The sequence below is a fragment of the Schistosoma mansoni genome, chromosome W, assembly GCF_000237925.1.
Source record: "Schistosoma mansoni strain Puerto Rico chromosome W, complete genome".
Classification (NCBI taxonomy): Eukaryota; Metazoa; Platyhelminthes; class Trematoda; order Strigeidida; family Schistosomatidae; genus Schistosoma; species Schistosoma mansoni.
Window position 1 is genome coordinate 44,484,791 of NC_031502.1, and position 18,503 is coordinate 44,503,293.

At 36.2% G+C, this 18,503-nt stretch overlaps 1 protein-coding gene across 1 annotated transcript; it reads left to right on the forward strand.

The window, feature by feature from the left end:
- Nucleotides 1–3,297: 3,297 nt before the first annotated feature.
- Nucleotides 3,298–10,093, forward strand: Smp_209060 (putative alpha(1,3)fucosyltransferase; the record flags this gene model as incomplete). Its single annotated transcript, XM_018789835.1, has 3 exons — nucleotides 3,298–3,600; nucleotides 4,797–5,033; nucleotides 9,428–10,093. 3 exons carry the CDS (start codon nucleotides 3,298–3,300, stop codon nucleotides 9,719–9,721), a joined length of 834 nt encoding a protein of 277 aa, XP_018655238.1. The 3' UTR covers nucleotides 9,722–10,093.
- Nucleotides 10,094–18,503: the final 8,410 nt, after the last annotated feature.

Below are 18,503 nucleotides of genomic sequence, written 5' to 3' on the forward strand. Positions count from 1 at the left end.
ATTGCATCCTTGAGACGGTCGTAAACGTTTGGAACGTTGGGATTGAGGACAACCTCACGAACAGCGGTTAAATGGTCCCCGGGCAATGACTCCAGAGCGTAGGCGTACTTCTGCCTTTGATTGGTTATGCGGCGGATCTCGAATTGAGATTCCAGTGCCGCGAACCAGACTTCTGGATCATGAGGGATAAATGGAACTGGTCGAAAACTAATAGCCTGTACCTCGGAGTCTATTATATTTATGCTATTCTTATCGTTATCCACCATATTAAGTTGCCAAAATATTATATATTGTAAATATCAATACGAATATGTGCAACAGATGTGGATAGATAAATAGACTCACCGAATTAATCTGGGTTGGAAAGTTGGCCAAGTTTGAATTGTGCTCGATGAATTGAGTTACCAGTTGTGGTTCACCAGATGTATTGCGTGTTCCAAATACGGCTCACCAGATGTAGTAGGGTCGAGTCGGGGACGGACTATGATCACTACCACAATTCGATTACGCGCCCAAAAACGACTTGGTTCCTTTGATAACTCGTAAATCAGAAGGCTTTATTAATCCAGATCAAGTATATTTATTGGCGATCTCGTGGTATCGAAATAATACCGAGACGTGCCAACGGGTACAGGTGAAATGGGCAGAGCGTAAGAAAGTTCGAACGGAACAAGGTGGATAGCGAAACAAGAAGTGAGTCTGATACAGTTAAACAAATACAGTAAAACAATCACTGGTACAATTGGTTACAATAATAATAATTGTTTCTATTGTTCCAATCGAGTTCTTATCGAGACTGGCCGGTCACTACACATTTACCAAACCTGTTTTCACTTCTGTAACCTGCTTTGCAATTCTTCGTTGAATTACTTTTCATATTTCCACGAGAATGAGAACCATTATTAGACAAACGCCAGCTTCAGCTACCCTGAAATTGTGGTTCATCATGACGGCTAAGCAAAATATTAAAAAAATTTCACTGACTGAAAATCAAGTTCATTGACTGCCTAATAAATAATACATGATATTTTAATTTCTTGAACTAACTTTTTGAGTTTCTGAATTAATTCTCATTCTAACATCGGAATATTATTCCCAGAGATCAATCGATCATGAAGTTGAGTTTCGAATTGTTCTCCGAAATTACACTTCGCAGCCTGTTTCCGTAATTCAAGTATAAAGTCCTTAACTTTCTGATCATTTTGTTGTATCATTTTATGAAACTCCAATCTCTCTTTGTATTCAAAGCTAACACATTGTACATTTTATTTAGAGAAGTTCAGTAAACAGTTCAATATCTAGTAAATAATCTTCTAAGACGGCCTTAATTTCAGCTTAAGGGATTATTTGGGTAGTGTTCAGAGATATTCTATTGACCCTACATATTAATGGAACCAGAGGAAGTGTTTGGTGTATAATAACCAAAATATTCCGGAAAATTCAAATTTACAAACTTAAGTGTTCTACATGTTTTTGGAGAGATATTATATCGGCAAAGTGAAGGATAAGTTATCTGAAAGTCATATCGATACCTAGTTTGTGATAGAAAAGTCATTATTCCATTGTTATTACTATTAATATTGTTATTTTTTCTTTTGATTATCTATTGTATTAAGGATTCAGTTATTCAAATTATACACACACCTTATCTTCCCATTAAAAATCTATCATTTCCTATTTATCACCAGTCACAACTATTCAAATGATACTTCATTGTTTATACTTAAGTTTTTACACTACTTGTCCATGTTTTTAATGAATGATCAATTGGTTTTAAAACTTTCATATTTAAGATATTTAGGTAATGTATATTTGGTAACGCAGAAGGAGTTGAATTAAAGTAAATATCTACTTCTTCAATATGACAATTGATGTGTTCTATCAATTTCATAAACTCTCTAAATTTATAAATATACTTAGGAATTATTGGTGTTCTGGAGTTAACTTACTGGTCTAGGCAGAAGCAGGATTGACAAGTGCTGTAGACTGCTCGTACGGGCTTCGTGTATCGCTGGTACGATCGATAAACCGCTGTTCTCTAATTGGCGGTCTTATTACGTTATGCATGAACAGGACATCCACTTGGCCACAAGTCATAACCGATCGATGTGCAGACATGCACTCAATCAAACTCACACATAAATTTACATAATGGATTAAATATCTAAATTATAGCAAGTACAATAGTTGAATTGGCTCACTACAAAACAGCAGGTATGTTTAATTTACTAAATGGAGTTTGTTTTTCACAACAATTATTTCTCTCTTCATTTTGAACAATAATATTCATTTTTATCAAATAGAACCCAAATTTAGATTGAATATATTTCATACATCCAAATAAACAGTGAAGTAACAACAAAACTTCCTTTCGAAAGAAGCAATTTCAGATAACATCATAACTATTTAGAAGTGAATTTTTTTGTTTGGAAATTATAATGAACGAGAAGAACGTCCGTGATTGTGAGTATTAGTTTTGGATATTAGAAATTATGTTACTGGAATTCCGATCAACGTCAATAACCATCAAGTTTCAGTGAATGTAATGGGAACGGGAATATCAAAGTGTGATTCTTATCATCCTACCAATACTGAGAAACCAGCAAACTTCATTATTATTTAACACTAGATGTATTATGAAAGCACAGGAAGATAATTACCAGATGATTCTCTTAATTAACTCATTAAGTTTTGTGAAATATTTAAAAGCGGTTAGTACTAAAGTGACTAAATGATCATCATCAAAATTAGTGTTCAAACAAAATGTTCATTCTGTCCACACGTATTCATATACTTATGTTAGGTTTATGAAATGCAAAACCGGCTAATATCTAAACTGTTTTAAAAATTCAAGTTAAAAGGAATGGAGAAAATGACGAACAGTTTTTATCATAATTTATTTTCTACCAGCAACATAGATGAAGCTGTTCATTTACGAAATTGGATAATTTTCCGTAGTTTAATTCACCAGCTGTTCTTAGCTAGACAAAAGATTAGAAAATAAGAAGCCCTGAGTAGTTGGTCGGTTATAGTATAACTCTCCTCATAAGTGTTAACCTAAGATTTCACAGGATATCAAACCTAGGACCTTCGGTCATACTCACGTGTGTCTAACTTGTAGACCACTTGTAAATTAGAACTGTTTGGCAGACGTTAAACCACTTGCATCTTTGTTTAGTATTTTCATTTTGATAATCTTTCTTTAACTTCGGTTGAAAATTTACTTCTTGTTAACAGATCCAGTTTTGTGTCAATTACAAGGGATGGAATAAAGCATTTAGTCAATTCCATTTCCTCATGAAGCGTACTAGGCATTTAGTTGTACGGGTAGTTCAACTTGCAGTCATAATATTCATAAGTTATGAACTGACACGATTACTATTTCAATACAAATGGGATGAAAAATTCGGCATATCACGAAATAATGGTGATTTCTTCTACAATATATTACTACATGAAAGTTATTCAAGTTTGACGGGTAATTTAAATCAAACCTATTATGTTTCGTCACAAATGGAGAAGTATGAAAACAAAATTACACTCGGATTTACCGAGAAAGATCTTGAAGAATTATATAAAGTGAAATCTGCTCCAGCTGCCGTGAGTTTCTTTGAATGACTTTTTTACTAGATTTCCATAGTAATTGCTTAAACTGACAGGACTTCAAATTTTCTCTTATACATTGTGTTATAATCACTCTGATCCTATTTTTACTTTACAAATGAATTAATGACGATCTCCTTATTTCAGACTTTTATTTTACCTAATTACGATACTGGAAACACTCAAGTTGTACTAATGTTCTGGTTGTTTGGTCAGCGTCATTACGAAAAAGAAATTTCCGTGTCTGTCTCATCAATTAGAGTTGGACACAACTTCAATTAAACTAAAACTATGTTGGCAGTAAATAATATAAGGTCAGGTAGTATTAAACTGAGTTGACATCCCAGCTTCAATCGTTGAAGCAACGTCACATATTGTTGGGATGTTAAAACCATTTAATATTCTTGTGTGCATTAAAGTCATTAGATTTCAGAAAGCTTACACGTTTTCATAATTCATATTAAAATGGGTATCGATACAAAGAATCTTTGTATTATTGAAAGTGCTATCTAAAGGTCTCTTCCACAAAAATAATCAAATGAACAGCGGTATTCAGCAGTCTTTTACCACAAGAAAATATGAATGTAGAATATTCTTTGTAATAACTGGTCATCAAACTCTACACCTATGCAACCGCTTTATTATTCAGAAGATGTAGCCAATTTTAAGACAAATGGATTTTCAGTAATCACGTTTGTGAACTTAGAATTGATTGCAGATGCCGAAATGACTAATATGCAGTGCTGCCTTAAGTTAAGTTTTGAATGGAATAAAATTGTGAGAATAATTTAAGTATTAAATACAGTTAACGAAAGATGAGGAAATAATCACAGGATTATGTTGAGACAACTGTCCTTAATACCTTTAGAGACACTATGCCTATATTTCTGTACAAAATTAATAATAATAATATCCATTTATTCATCGCATGTAATATGTTATTCACATATATGTTATTCATATATCTCAATTGTTGAGTGAATTTCTCTAGAGGTAAAGTCTATGAGCTGTCTATTGCCGTCAGATTCGTCATGAACTCAGACCTCCTAGTCCTATCTAAATGAAGATGATTACCAGTACTTACTACAGATATTTTAAAGTTTGCTGTAAATATTATGACCAAACTTCTATCATTCTGTATAGCCTTCGCTTATTAAATTGAAGTATGTCTTTCATTAATTGTTTTTTTGCAGAGAAAAATAATTCTTAACTATGGAGACCTTTATATCAATATTATTCGAAACTTCTCATTTTGTTTCGCTTGTGATTGTGAACTGATTTTCGATAGATCAAGATGGCTTGAAGCCGATGTTATAATCTTGACAGATCACTTGTATCCTAAAGGTCCAAGACCACCAAATCAGTTATGGTTCATTTTTGTACATGTACCTCCTCTAAAAATCAGAATCGCGGATGGATTGGAAAACAAGGTGAGTTAAATACTTTCGACCTACTTCAGATGCTGGGAAATGTGAAAGCATTCATCAAAACGTCTTTTAGTTTAATCAGTTGCATGTGAACGACCTTAAAACCAGCATTGACTCATTAAGTAAAATTTATCAACAAGTTCACCAAAAGTAAAATATCAGATCAAACATCGAAATTTAGTTTTTGGCATAAGGTAGTATTTTCAACATCTGTTATTTATTGTTTGTAACTCAAACGATATTGAGTCATTAGTTTTGGACAATAGGACACTATTAAGTAGTCTCCAGTTATGTTCACTGGAAATGTTAATGGGACAGTTTTGTGATCAGCATTTCCTTCACCATACCTTAGTTGTTTTGATCACTTCCAACATTAGCAATTGCCTCTACTGATATAGCGTAAAAACTGAAATATTGTTAGCTTTCCGTTGATTATCCTGTGTTTTGGAGGTCACATGAGATGAAGTTTGATTCTTGTTCGAATACTGTGAACAATCTACCACCTTGCATATGCGGTTATTACAAGCAAGATGATAGTTCGTTAAGTACAGAAAATAATGAGTTTCTACTTGTTTATTCACTGACCAAAATGAAACAATTCAACCTCATTCTGTTTATGCAGGAAATCATATCATTATAAAATTCAAAGTGAAAGTTCATTCCAGATGAGCAACTAGATATTCTGTATTTATAATCCTGGAGTTACGTAAACGTCCTGTAACTAGACAGTTTGTCAAACATCCGAGACTGTCATTCATTTGAAAGTTTTGGTTAGTTAAACAAACCACTCAATAAGATTGTGGAAGTAAGAACGTTTGGTAACAGTGAGGACTCGAGATAAATAACACTTGATCTATAAACATGTTCAAGAGTTTAGTCATATACTGGAAACCAAAACAGAACAATATTTTCAGACTGAAGCTATGTTTGGAAACTAAAGAAGCATAAACAACTCTGAGATTAACTTGGACCAATACTTCACTGTGATGTGTCACATATTTATCAACACCCGATGGGTTCATTATTACTTTACACATATACCACTGTTAAGCATGTAAATTTAAAAGTGTGTAATTTGTAAAGGGTGATATTTGAATTCAACTCAATTTTTAGACGCATTATCTCACATTTACCTAGGTGTGCAAACTTTAACTGAATGTCTTTCGGTAAAACAGTATTACGTCGAGAATAATGTCAATAATATTACGGAATCTACAGTCATCGACATGAATATCCATCTCCTGAGATATTGCAGTAACAAACATATATGGATTTTACTTTATTTAGAAGTAGACCTTGATGAAATCGTATAATTTGCAACTGTGAGGTACTGTCTATGAAAGTATTGAACTGACAGTGGTAGGGTTTGGAAGTATTTTCTTCGCAGATTGACGACTGCTTCTTAATAGCGAAGTGTATAATTGATTGAGTCTATCCTGATTATTTGCAATGTATTTTCGCTAATTAGAAATCATCTGCTGACACAAACGACTCGACGCAAGAAAAAAGGCATTCATGAAACATGCACTCATATTGTTCGATTAAATGACCCAGTTTGACGTGGCTTAATCCGTTTTCAAAGGGTACCAGAAACAATTACCTACTCGAAAACATCAACTCTCGAATCGGTAGTTACCAGTACATGACTAGACCGTGGAGATATTTCTCATATTGACATTTTAAAATCATTCTTCAAATGTCTAAATGTTTAACATATTTTGGTGTTTTTCACTCAGATCAACTACACAATCACTTATCGAATGGATTCAACAATTTATCTACCGTATCACAATTATGTTCCATCTGTTGCTAGTCATGGTCCAGATACAAAATACAAACTTCCTTCTCGTAACTATGCCACTGGTAAATCTAAAATGGTAGCATGGTTTGTAAGCAACTGTCAACCTAAAAGTCCAAGAATGATTTATGTCAGAGAATTGTCTCGTTATATTCAAGTGAGAACCCAGATTATATAGTTATCGATCTCATTTCTTTTGTTTGTTTAGAATCGTCGCGATACGTGACGAGTTCCAATGACAACACGAGTTTTAGTGTTGTATTTTAGGTGAACACTTTTATCAGATCAAAGCTCGATTTAAATAGTGGACGGAGTATAAATTTGCCTCGTTGGTTAAATTAATGTAGAGATTTTCGTTAGTTTGTTTAGTCCAAGAATAATATGGTCATGCAGACATACAGCATGTCACATGTTTACGAAAATGGTTTGAGTAAAAGCTAATCGAACAGTGAGAAAACGGGGTTAATCTCGTTGTTCTACTGAAATCTATAAAACAATTCATTGTTTTGACAGTTAGTAATTCATTCATCAAAATATTTATTAGTATGGTATGTAAGACATTTAATACTCAAACGAGAGTTGAGCCTTAAAATGGTTCAGACAAGAACAAGACCAAGTGAGTACGAGTCTGCTGCAATTTATCAAATGCTACACCACAAATAATAACTGTCACTAAGTGACTTTCATGATCATTTTTACTTGCCATGTGGACTGTTATTGAGCCAATGTGTGTAGAAATTAAGGGAATTTACACACTTTAGTGATTGTTCTCAATAGATATTAGGAACGTACTATAATATCGACAAAGTATGAAGCTAGGATTTTGGCTTCGTAATTAAATTCAAATTTTCTGTCGTCTGACGTGTTAACAAATCTGAAAACCGGTATTTATGGCAACGGTGACCAACATATCGGTCGCATAGTAAGTACTCCCTTTCCAGTTTGATCATTCACTGAATGAAGACTTACAACCACTGTGTAACTGTTCCTGCATTCCTTTTGTGTGACTGTATATTCTACCGATGAATTGGATATGTGTTGCGTGACACAAATCAACGGAAATAAAGTATGATATGTTTTGAAAGACTTGAATTTCTTGATGAGGAAAATAATACGGTCAAATGGTGTGGATCGGTCTAAGCAAATATGAGTATAGCATCAGGATATATAATTAGTTCAACTCTCTTCCTACTTGAATGTATTTATTCCTATCAAAAACATGTATCTGTGATGTGATACAGTGGTCGCATAAGTTCACAAATATCACAGTTTTCTTGAAATTTCTCTCAGCAAAATAAACGACTAATGTTCTGACTTTATGCTAGAGAGAAAGGAATATGACTGCGATAGTCAAACTTCAGTCTATATTGGTATTATGAGCATTCCTGCAAGTGTAATAACTCATGTAGATGTAGGATAGTACTTTTTTATGAGTATGAATGTAATCTCACGGATTTTCGGTCATTGCTCAAGATGCACATGTGTTCTGTCCTGTTGAAAGTCATAGGCATTGCAGTTTTAAATTTCGACTATATGCTTCGTAACATTAGAAGCAAGACGACTCATGAATGCAAAAACTTCCAGATTCATAAATACCTAATGAACCCTCTGCTTTCAGCATCTCACACGTTTCCCCAACTTCTTTACAATTTAAAACATCAAGTTCACTTTGAAAAGTTTCTAATTTTCTATGAGAAATCAGTATATATATGTATACACATTAATAATCAAGTCAATCTCTTCAACCTGATTTTGTGTAACAATGTTCGTTGTTGTTGTCACCAACTAGTTCCCATGACATAGTCTGACATCCGGTTGCAAACTATTTCTGTTTATCACTTATTTTTTAAATACCAGGTTTCCTTCAATGCTAGAGAAATAAACTGCTTATTCTTTGATTTATTCCATAGATTGATATTTATGGTACTTGCGGTACTCTGACATGCCCTAGAGAAGTCGAAGATCAATGTTTTTCGCTACTTGGAAAACATTATAAATTCTACTTGAGTTTTGAAAATAGTTTATGCGCTGATTATATTACGGAAAAGCTTTTCAGAAATGCATTTAGGTAGGTAAACAATCGAATTTCAATAATATTGTTAGATGTTTCCTACATTTTGAAAATCTTTCAGTTGATAGATTGAGTGTAATACCTCTATATGTTTGATGTGGCATTTGATGAACATAGTATATCGTTTGTTATTTTGCTACTAACTCTCGATGAACAAAATTAGTTTATCGCTGTACTAAATCTTCATGGAGTCAAATAAACCGGATGAATATATTTTAGAGTGTGTGAAATTGATTTGGTAGATACGTGCAGTACTGTATTTGTTCGATGACAACAGTATTCCAAAATTGATGAAGTTTAGTTAGTTTCAACAAGACATACCGTGATTTTAGTAATCTGTAACATATCACTCATTTTCACAAGATAGATTTGAATGATTAAGTTTAATTATCTGTGATGACTAATTTATTTTCTCTCCCTTCACTTGTCATTTCCATCACCTCACTAAAGCATTCAACCATTGTATCTGGTTTGTTTAATTAACATAGCCAAAATGTAATTCCAGTTGTGATGGGTGCATCAATTGAAGAATGTAAGCGTGTTGCTCCTCCTCATTCATTTATCCATGTGGACCAGTTTGAATCCCCAGCAAAACTTGCCGATTATTTGAAGTATTTGGACAGAAATGAAACTGCTTATAATGAATATTTCGCATGGCATGAACATGGGACTATAGATGCTTGGTCACCTATGCCTCAATGTGTTATATGCTTATTAGCCCATACTGCTCATAAACTGAAACCATATACATTCCCAAACGTTTCGAAATGGTGGAACGATGGTTGTGTTGGTCGGAAAATACGCTGGAATTTTATCCATTAGCAAATTTTTAGAGTTTTGAATAGTACTTATATGACAGGTAACTATGATTTTGGCTCTGTATGATATGAAATAATTAGGTTTTTATTAGTTCGTTATTTTTATAAAAAGTTCACTCAAAACTATTTATGGGATACTTTAGACAAAATAACCTGTGTTTGTTAATATTTCCAGTTTATTGTCTCTACAACATAAATTTATAACCAGCATAATCTACTTAACAGTAATTAATAGTATACAAATTGTGTAAAGATTAATGAAATTGTAAAACTATCAGTCAATATAATTCAACAATATCTCATTTTTACAAAATGAACTTCTTATTCAAATATCTTCTAGAAATAAAAAAAATGTTTTACACAAATGTGATGCTTTACTCTAATGTTCTATAAATTTTTGTCTTATTGGGATGTTCAAATTGGTTATTGGCATGAACTTTAATGATTGTTTATGGATTATTTTGTTTAGCTCTTCTATTTATTTCAATAACAAATGGGTTATGGTCACAATACAATAATAAGAGGAAACAATGAAACAGAATGATTAGAACCTATATTGAATAATTGTTTAACCTAAAAATAGAACGGTAGAGAAGTAGGTTTTACAACAGGTTGACAAAGGTAAACCTATTAACAATTGTTAAGAGAACAATAAATACAAAGATATCCTATTAAAGCAGCTAATTTTTTAATTTAACTCCGCCTGTAGCTCCTCCGGGGACTACTGTCAGTCTCAAGCCCGGATAAAGGAAGAGGGTTGGGCATGGGGTTAGCGACCCCATCCCGTAGAAAATCAACTCGCTAAAAAAACGCTAACCAGAAAAAATCATCCAAACTCTGCCCTGGGAGTAGAAGGAATAATTATGACGTCTCATGATGAAAGCCGAGTTCCTTCGGAAGTCATGAGGCCTATGCACCTTCTAACAACCAGAACGACAATTTTCATAGGTACATGGGATGTCCGAACAATGTGGGAGACCGGAAGAGTCTTCCGAATGGACCAAGGATTATCAAAGCCTCCTTCAAAACAAAGAGGGAGGGCATTACAATGAATGTCATCCAATGCTATGCGCCTACTGTTATGTCTTGACCTAGGCTGTCGCCAATCGTTATGTCTTGATCAAGGCCGCAGCTAATTGTTAGGACTTATTCAAGGTCGTCGCTGATTTGTTATGACCTTACGAATTTAACAAGGACGTAATTCGCGTAAATTGTCTACCAATAGAATACGACTTCTACGACCTTCACACTGTGACAATGACGTTCGATTAATATGAGTAATCTAGCGTCCTTATTGGCCCTTATCCGCCTAACCCGTCCACTTGAGTCCAAATTCACCAATAGCAGCTGCTGTAATGTGAATCGTTTATTTCAAACATACTTTGTCTATATACCAAACAGGCAGACCACACCACACCATAAAATAGAAAACAATATTTGTACAAAATCAAGCCAAATGAGGCTGTAAGCGTGGGAGACAGTACTCAATAAACCGAGTATAATTTAGGAACAATAAATCACATAATGATAATCAATAAATCAAAATGAAGCTAGTAATAAGATGAATATAGACATAGATAATCCAGTTACTGAATAGTTATACCATAGGAATATAAATAGAATAATAGTCTAATATGAGGTCCCGTAAGTTATCAGTACTTACTTTTTTCCTAGTATATAACACCTATCAACAACTACGATGAAGACGCTAAAGACCAATTCTACGATAGACTGCAGTCGATCATCGAGAAGTGCCCAACCAAGGACCTGACCATTCTGATGGGAGATTTCAATGCCAAGGTTGGAATGGACAACACTGAATACGAAGACGACATGGACTGGGAGAAAGGTACGAAAATGGTGAGAGATTTGCAAACCTATGTGCCTTCAATAAACTGGTCATAAGTGGCACCATATTCCCACACAAAAACGTACACAAAGCCACTTGGATTTCACCGGATCACACTACACAGAATCAAATCGACCACATCTGCATCAACAAAAACTTCAGGAGAACTATGGAGGGTGTGAAAACCAGGAGAGGAGCTGATATAGCATCCGATCATCATTTGCTGGTCTTCAAGATGAAACTAAAACTCAAGAAGCAGTGGACAACGGCGCGAACAACATCACAAAAGTTTAATACGGCCTTTCATCGAGATGCTGACAAACTCAACAAATTCAACATAGCCCTCAGTAACAGGTTCCAGTCCTTTCATGATCTACTCAATGGAGAGGGAACTACCATGGAGAGCAACTGGAAAGATATCAAGGAGGCAATCGTTTCAACATGTCAGGAGGTTCTGGGCCAAAAGAAACACCATCACAAGGAATGGATCACTGCTGGTACACTAGATAAGATTGACGAAAGGAGGAACAAGAAGGCAGCAATCAATATTAGCCGAACAAGAGCACAAAAAGCCAAGGCACAAGCCGAATACACAGAGACAAACAAGCAAGTGAAGAGGAGCATCAGAACCGACAAACGTAAATATGTGGAAGATCTAGCAATGACAGCGGAAAAGGCTGCAAGAGAAGGAAAAGTGATACGACTGTATGATACAACAAAGAAACTTGCTGGAAATTACCGTAAGCCAGAAAAACCAGTGAAAAGCAAGGAAGGCAAAGTAATCACCGACATTGAAGAACAACGAAATAGGTGGGTAGAACACTTCAAGGAACTCTTGAATCGACCAGCTACACTGAACCCACCCAACATCGAAGCAGCACCCACAGACCTCCCAATCGATGTTGGCCCACCAACAATTGAAGAGATCAGCATGGCCATTAGACAAATCAAGAGCGGCAAAGCAGCGGGACCAGACAACATCCCGGAAGAGGCACTGGAAGCAAATGCAGAAGCAACTGCCAAGATACTCCACATCCTCCTCAGTAAGATTTGGGACGAAGAACAAGTACCGATAAACTGGAAAAAAGGACTTCTCATCAAGATACCAAAGAAAGGCGATCTCATCAAGTGCGATAACTACAGAGGCATCACTCTTCTCTCAATACCAGGAAAAGTCTTCAACAGAGTATTGTTAAACAGGATGAAGGATTCCGTAGACGCCCAACTTCGAGATCAATAGGCTGGATTTCGTAAGGATAGATCGTGTACCACCAAATCGCAACTCTACGTATCATTGTGGAACAATCAATCGAATGGAATTCATCATTCTACATCAACTTCATTGACTACGAGAAAGCATTTGATAGCGTGAGAAAACAAGAAAGTCGATTTCTAAAGTTATCAAGTGACTTATGATCGATTATCGTTGACTGAGTTGACCGAATGTGACTGGTACCAAACTGAAATAAAGAAAACATTCTTAGAAACGACAAATGTTCCTGGACTGACTCACATTGCTGACGCACAAGTATAAAAGCTAACGAAATCGATGTGAGGCTGTAGAAAATAAATTTCTTAAGAATTGCTAGCTAATAATATTGGAAGTGCTTCAGCGTAGCTTCGTAACTAGTAAGTAGGTATCTTATAAAATATGATTTGTTGCATAATGATAAATATGAGAAATCCTTAAAGTTTGCCAACTACAATATATATGTGCGACGGTTTGTGTCGTTCATCCACGCTTCTTCTTTCATTTGATAAAGAAAGAATTCACAAGCTTGTCAATCTATTCACAAGAGTCACTGCATTTATTTACTGTTATAACCTGTGTAGGCAGTTGTTATAACTTGTTGCCCGCCTATTAGAGTGAATTAACTTATCGATCGACCCAATGATACACAAAACCCATACGAGCAGTCTAGAGCACATGTCAGTCGTGCTTCTGCCTAGACCAGACAGTTAAGTCCAGAACACCAATAATAGCCTCTGTAGTATGAATCATTATTCTCAAACATACTGAGTTTATATACCAAACAGACACACCAGATAGTACCATAAAATGGAAAATAACATTTGTACAAGATTAAGTCAATTGTGGATGTGAATGAGGGGAACACTAATTAATAGACTGGGCATAACTCAAGAACGGTAAATCGTATTGTAATAGTCTATGGATCAAAATGAAGCTCACAATAAATGGAACATGAATATGAATAGTTAAGCTATTTAACAATTATAAAATAGGAAATATACATATCATATCGGTCCATTAATAATCCTCAAAGTTACCATTCATAATTCTACTCGGGATATAACATTTACATATGAATGTAACTCCTTTCCTTGATTGTTATGTTAAACTGTTCAACCACAAAAGCTGAAAATTAAACACCTAACTGGTTTAGCATCATTGATGAGACTGTTTATTCAAAGCTTACAACATTATGGTCTAGAGTTCATCTCGATAGTTAACAGTGGAGTAGTTTCCACGGCTCCTAGTGGATCATTTCTAGAAGGATTATTGTAATTCAAATCATACTAATGAGATCCATTCATGGTTTAGAAACCATCATTGGTAGAACGACAACGATCGCCTAGAGAATAATCTCGAATCATGATGCCATGTATTTTTTCCCGCATAATGCAAAACTGTTTTTTAGTCAATAACCCTAACATCATAAATAAATTCATTAGAATACAAGATAAACTATTATGCATTGTTCAATTAAGGTTAAAATATTGAGTTTATTTGATAACAGAAAACTATTAATAAATAAATTGTGTGGGTCCATCATAAAAAACATAGGCTTCAGTTCACTACGTCTTTTTCTTATAACCGCATAATTTTGCACTCAAAAGTAATTTGAACCAAATATATATTAATGATAATCCCGCATATTTTATTCCACCATACTGTTGTGTCAAAATTTTATAACTTATTTGCTTGAAAGTGAAATGGGTGAAGATGATGAACAATGAGAAATATCCTCGTAAACATCCAGATACATTCTGTCTCGCACTTATTTAATTGATTTGAAATATGTTGTTTATTTAATTTGTTTAGGTAATATTCACCATAATCAATTCAGATAAGCTGATGGGGAAAATTTATTGACAGTTCTTGAACCCTAAATAAATGCAGTCGGATATAAGTTTTACTAATCAGAGCAAAAAGACATTACAAAACATTTAATTTGCATTGCCCATAGGTGGCACGTTCTTCGTATTACTATGACGGAACAGTCATCTAAGTTTCTTAAGTTTAAGTCTATTCCCCCAACTTCGATTCAGTTAACGCCATTTTGGCCTGACAATATCGAGTCCTCGTTCTGCTACGCAAAAGCTGATTTTTGCGGGCACGGAATCACAGACTCGCGCACACGATTCCTCGCGGTAGTTAAGGCATTACCGCGCGAGTTTAACAGGTACGTACCACCTAGTATGTTTACTAGTGATGTTCCGGAACCTTACGAAACGTTGAAACGACCGATTCTGCGACGTGGAGATCTAACCGACCGACAACGGTTAGACCAACTCCTCAATAATATCGACCTGCAACATGGTTCCGCGACGGACATGTTGTTAAGGATGAGAGAAGTCATAGGTCAACGAACGTTCGACGATGGCCTATTCAGAGAACTTTTCTTATCCAAACTCCCAAAACAAGTGCGCCGTAGACGAACTAGCCACATCTGCCGATCGAATATTAGAGATAACGAAGTCTACTAGCGCTGAGGTCTTTTCAGTCAAATAAAAGCCTCAAACGACCCTGAATGACATCTCTGAATTATGTCATACTCTCACACGCTATCTTCGATTTCGTAATGACCGTATTCGGTCAAGAAACGCGCGAAGAAGCGTCTCTCGATCAGGAGAGACAGATTATCCCGACTGGTGCTGGTATCATAACCAGTATGGTAAGTCTTCCAGAAATTGCAGGAAGTCCTGCAATTATCCGAACTCCAACCCATACACTGGATTTTCGTGGTTGCAGATGTCTCTATGCCAATCATTGGCATAGACCTGTTACAATACCACAATCTACTAATCGACACACGCTTACGAAAGTTAATAGACGGAAACACTAAGTTATCCGTTTGCGTAACTCCTTTTTCTGGTTGCAGATTATCCCCAGTCACAATTAGGCATATTAAGCATATATCAATTATTACTCGACAAATACTCCGGGATATGCCAACCGCAACCGAAATTGCCTTGTGTAACCAGCAATGTTACACATCGCATAACGACTACAGGACCACCTGTATTCTCGAAAGCCCGCCGACTCGCTCCCGAAAAGCTTAGGTTGGCTAAAAATGAATTCGACCATCATATAGTCCATGGTCATTCCCCTTGCACATGATCTCTAAAAAGGACAGCCATGATTGGCGTCCAACTGGTGATTATCGGCGTCTGAATGCTAATACCATTCACGATCGTTACATGTTACCTCACACTCACGATTTGACAGCTACCTTGAAAGGTACAACTGTCTTTTCGAAAATCGACTTCGTTAAAGCTTATAGCCAAATACCTATGGCTGCTGACGACATTCCTAAAACCGCCATTATGACTCCTTTCGGCCTCTACGAATTCTTACGAATGCCTTTCGGCCTAAGAAATGCGGCTCAAACCTTCCTAAGGTTCATAGACGACGTCTTCCGAGGTCTCAACTTCGTACATGCGTATGTTGATGACTTTCTAATAGCAAATCCGGACAGAGAATCACATCTCCAGCATCTGGACATTGTTTTCGATCGACTCCAAAGGCATGGCACTACTGTAAACATTCAGAAATGCCAAATCGGAGCAAACTCCCTAGACTTCTTAGGACACACCATTGATGCTCAAGGCATCCGACCCCTTAGAAGCAAAGTGGCGGCCATTCTGGATTACCCAGAACCGACTACGATTAAGCAGTTGCGAACTTTCAATGGCTTTGTAAGTTTCTACAGGCGGTTCCTAACTAAATGCGCATCTCTTATGAAACCGTTAACCGACCAACTTCGTGGAAATGCAAAATCAATTAGTTTAGACGATACCGCTCGAAAAGCATTCCCCACAGTTAAGGAACATATCGCAAGGCAACCCTGCTTGCGCATCAGGACACTCAAGCGCCCATTAGTATCGCCGTAGACGCATCCGACTCAGCAATCGGAGGAGTCTTACAACAATGGGTTAACAACTCTTGGCAACCTTTAGGATTTTTCTCGAGACGGTTGCTAGACACTGAATCTAGGTACAACACGTTCGGTAGGGAACTCCTAGCTATGTATTGTGCTGTACGGCATTTCCAACATTCTATCGAAGGAAGAGAATTCACGCTTTTTACCGATCACAAACCTCTTACCTTCTCTTTAAGTTCATCTTCAGATAAGTACTCACCCCGAGAGTCCCCACAACTTGACTACATTTCGCAGTTTACTCCAGATATTCAACACATTTCTGGAGTAAACAATGTAGTCGCAGATGCTTTGTCTCGAATAAGTTCCTTGAACAGTTTCCAGGGAATCGACCTTCTTAAACTCGCTCAGCTTCAAAAAGAAGACATTGGTCTTCAGCATGAGTTATCCTCGACAACTCTAAAACTGCGTATCAAACAGATGGGAACAGGTAAGGAAACCTTACTTTGAGACACATCTACAGGTAGGGATCGTCCAATAGTACCAAATCATTATCGACGCAACGTCTTCAATACGTTACACAATCTTAGCAAATTTCGGCTGCCCTTCAACCATCACTACAGACCGCGGACGCCAGTTCGAATCTGGACTTTTTCGTTGTCTGACATGACTATTAGGAATCACTCGCTTCTGAACGACCGCCTACCACCCACAAGCAAACGGGTTGGTAGAACGTTTTCATCGACAACTTAAAGCTTCATTATCAGCTACAAACGTTTCACAGTGGTCAGACTCAAATGCATCTCTAGTACTAAATGACTTGGTAAAGAGCAGAAGGAACGATAAGTCTTCAGACTGAACGCTTGAATCACTTTTTCAAGCTTTTCTAAGCCCCTCAGGCTAAATCTACACTGTAAGTTGGACAAGAGAGAAAAAGTGAGTGATATGAAATGGGATGACTCACTTCAAGGTTGGTTAACGTGCAGAATGTCGAGGATTCAACGACCGTCTATTTGTGCACCAACATTTTGTTATCCAGCGTCCGCATCAAAACGTTTGTTATAACACAACAAAGAAAATAGGTAATAATAATATATTTTTGCAAGGGCAGGTACACGCCATTTTTACAGGCATGATCTACAAGTTACAGCATATACTGGTTCACAGTATGCATCCCAAGCAGGGTTGTTTAATAAATATAATCTATAAATGTTAATAGCGGTTCATTCGTACAGATATACTATGTTTTCTTCAAAATATTTTCCAAAGGGGCATCGCGCACACGTTACATACCAGATCCAATCTCGACAAAAATTGTACTAGGATTTTGGTCGTGCTAAGTATTTATGTAACGCAGCGTTTTAAGTTTACAGTAGTTATAAAGCATACTTGTGGAGCGCCATTTAGTCTATATATTTAGAGAGCCTATGATGTCTGTCTGGGACATGGATGTGTTTGTTTGCGCTAGATCTATGCAGGTGAGGGCTTGATCGATAAGTCTTTCAAACGTATGCAATTTATCTGCCATGAGTATCTCAGAAGGAAGACTGTTCCATATTAATGAATACTTGATAAAGAAGACGTTTACCCGAGCTTTTCATCTGAATTTTTCGATTTTGACTGTGGATACTTTGTCTTGAAGGTTGTATCCATGTGTGTCTTGAGAGAGAACTATATTACATGTGGAATAAGTAAGGTTTTTAAGGAGTTTGAAATAGAGAATCGAGTTAGACCTAAGCCTTCTTTCCCAGGGGGGTCTAGTCTTAAGACATGGCATCTTTATCTGTAGTCTATGAGTTTGTCGTTCTTAAGTA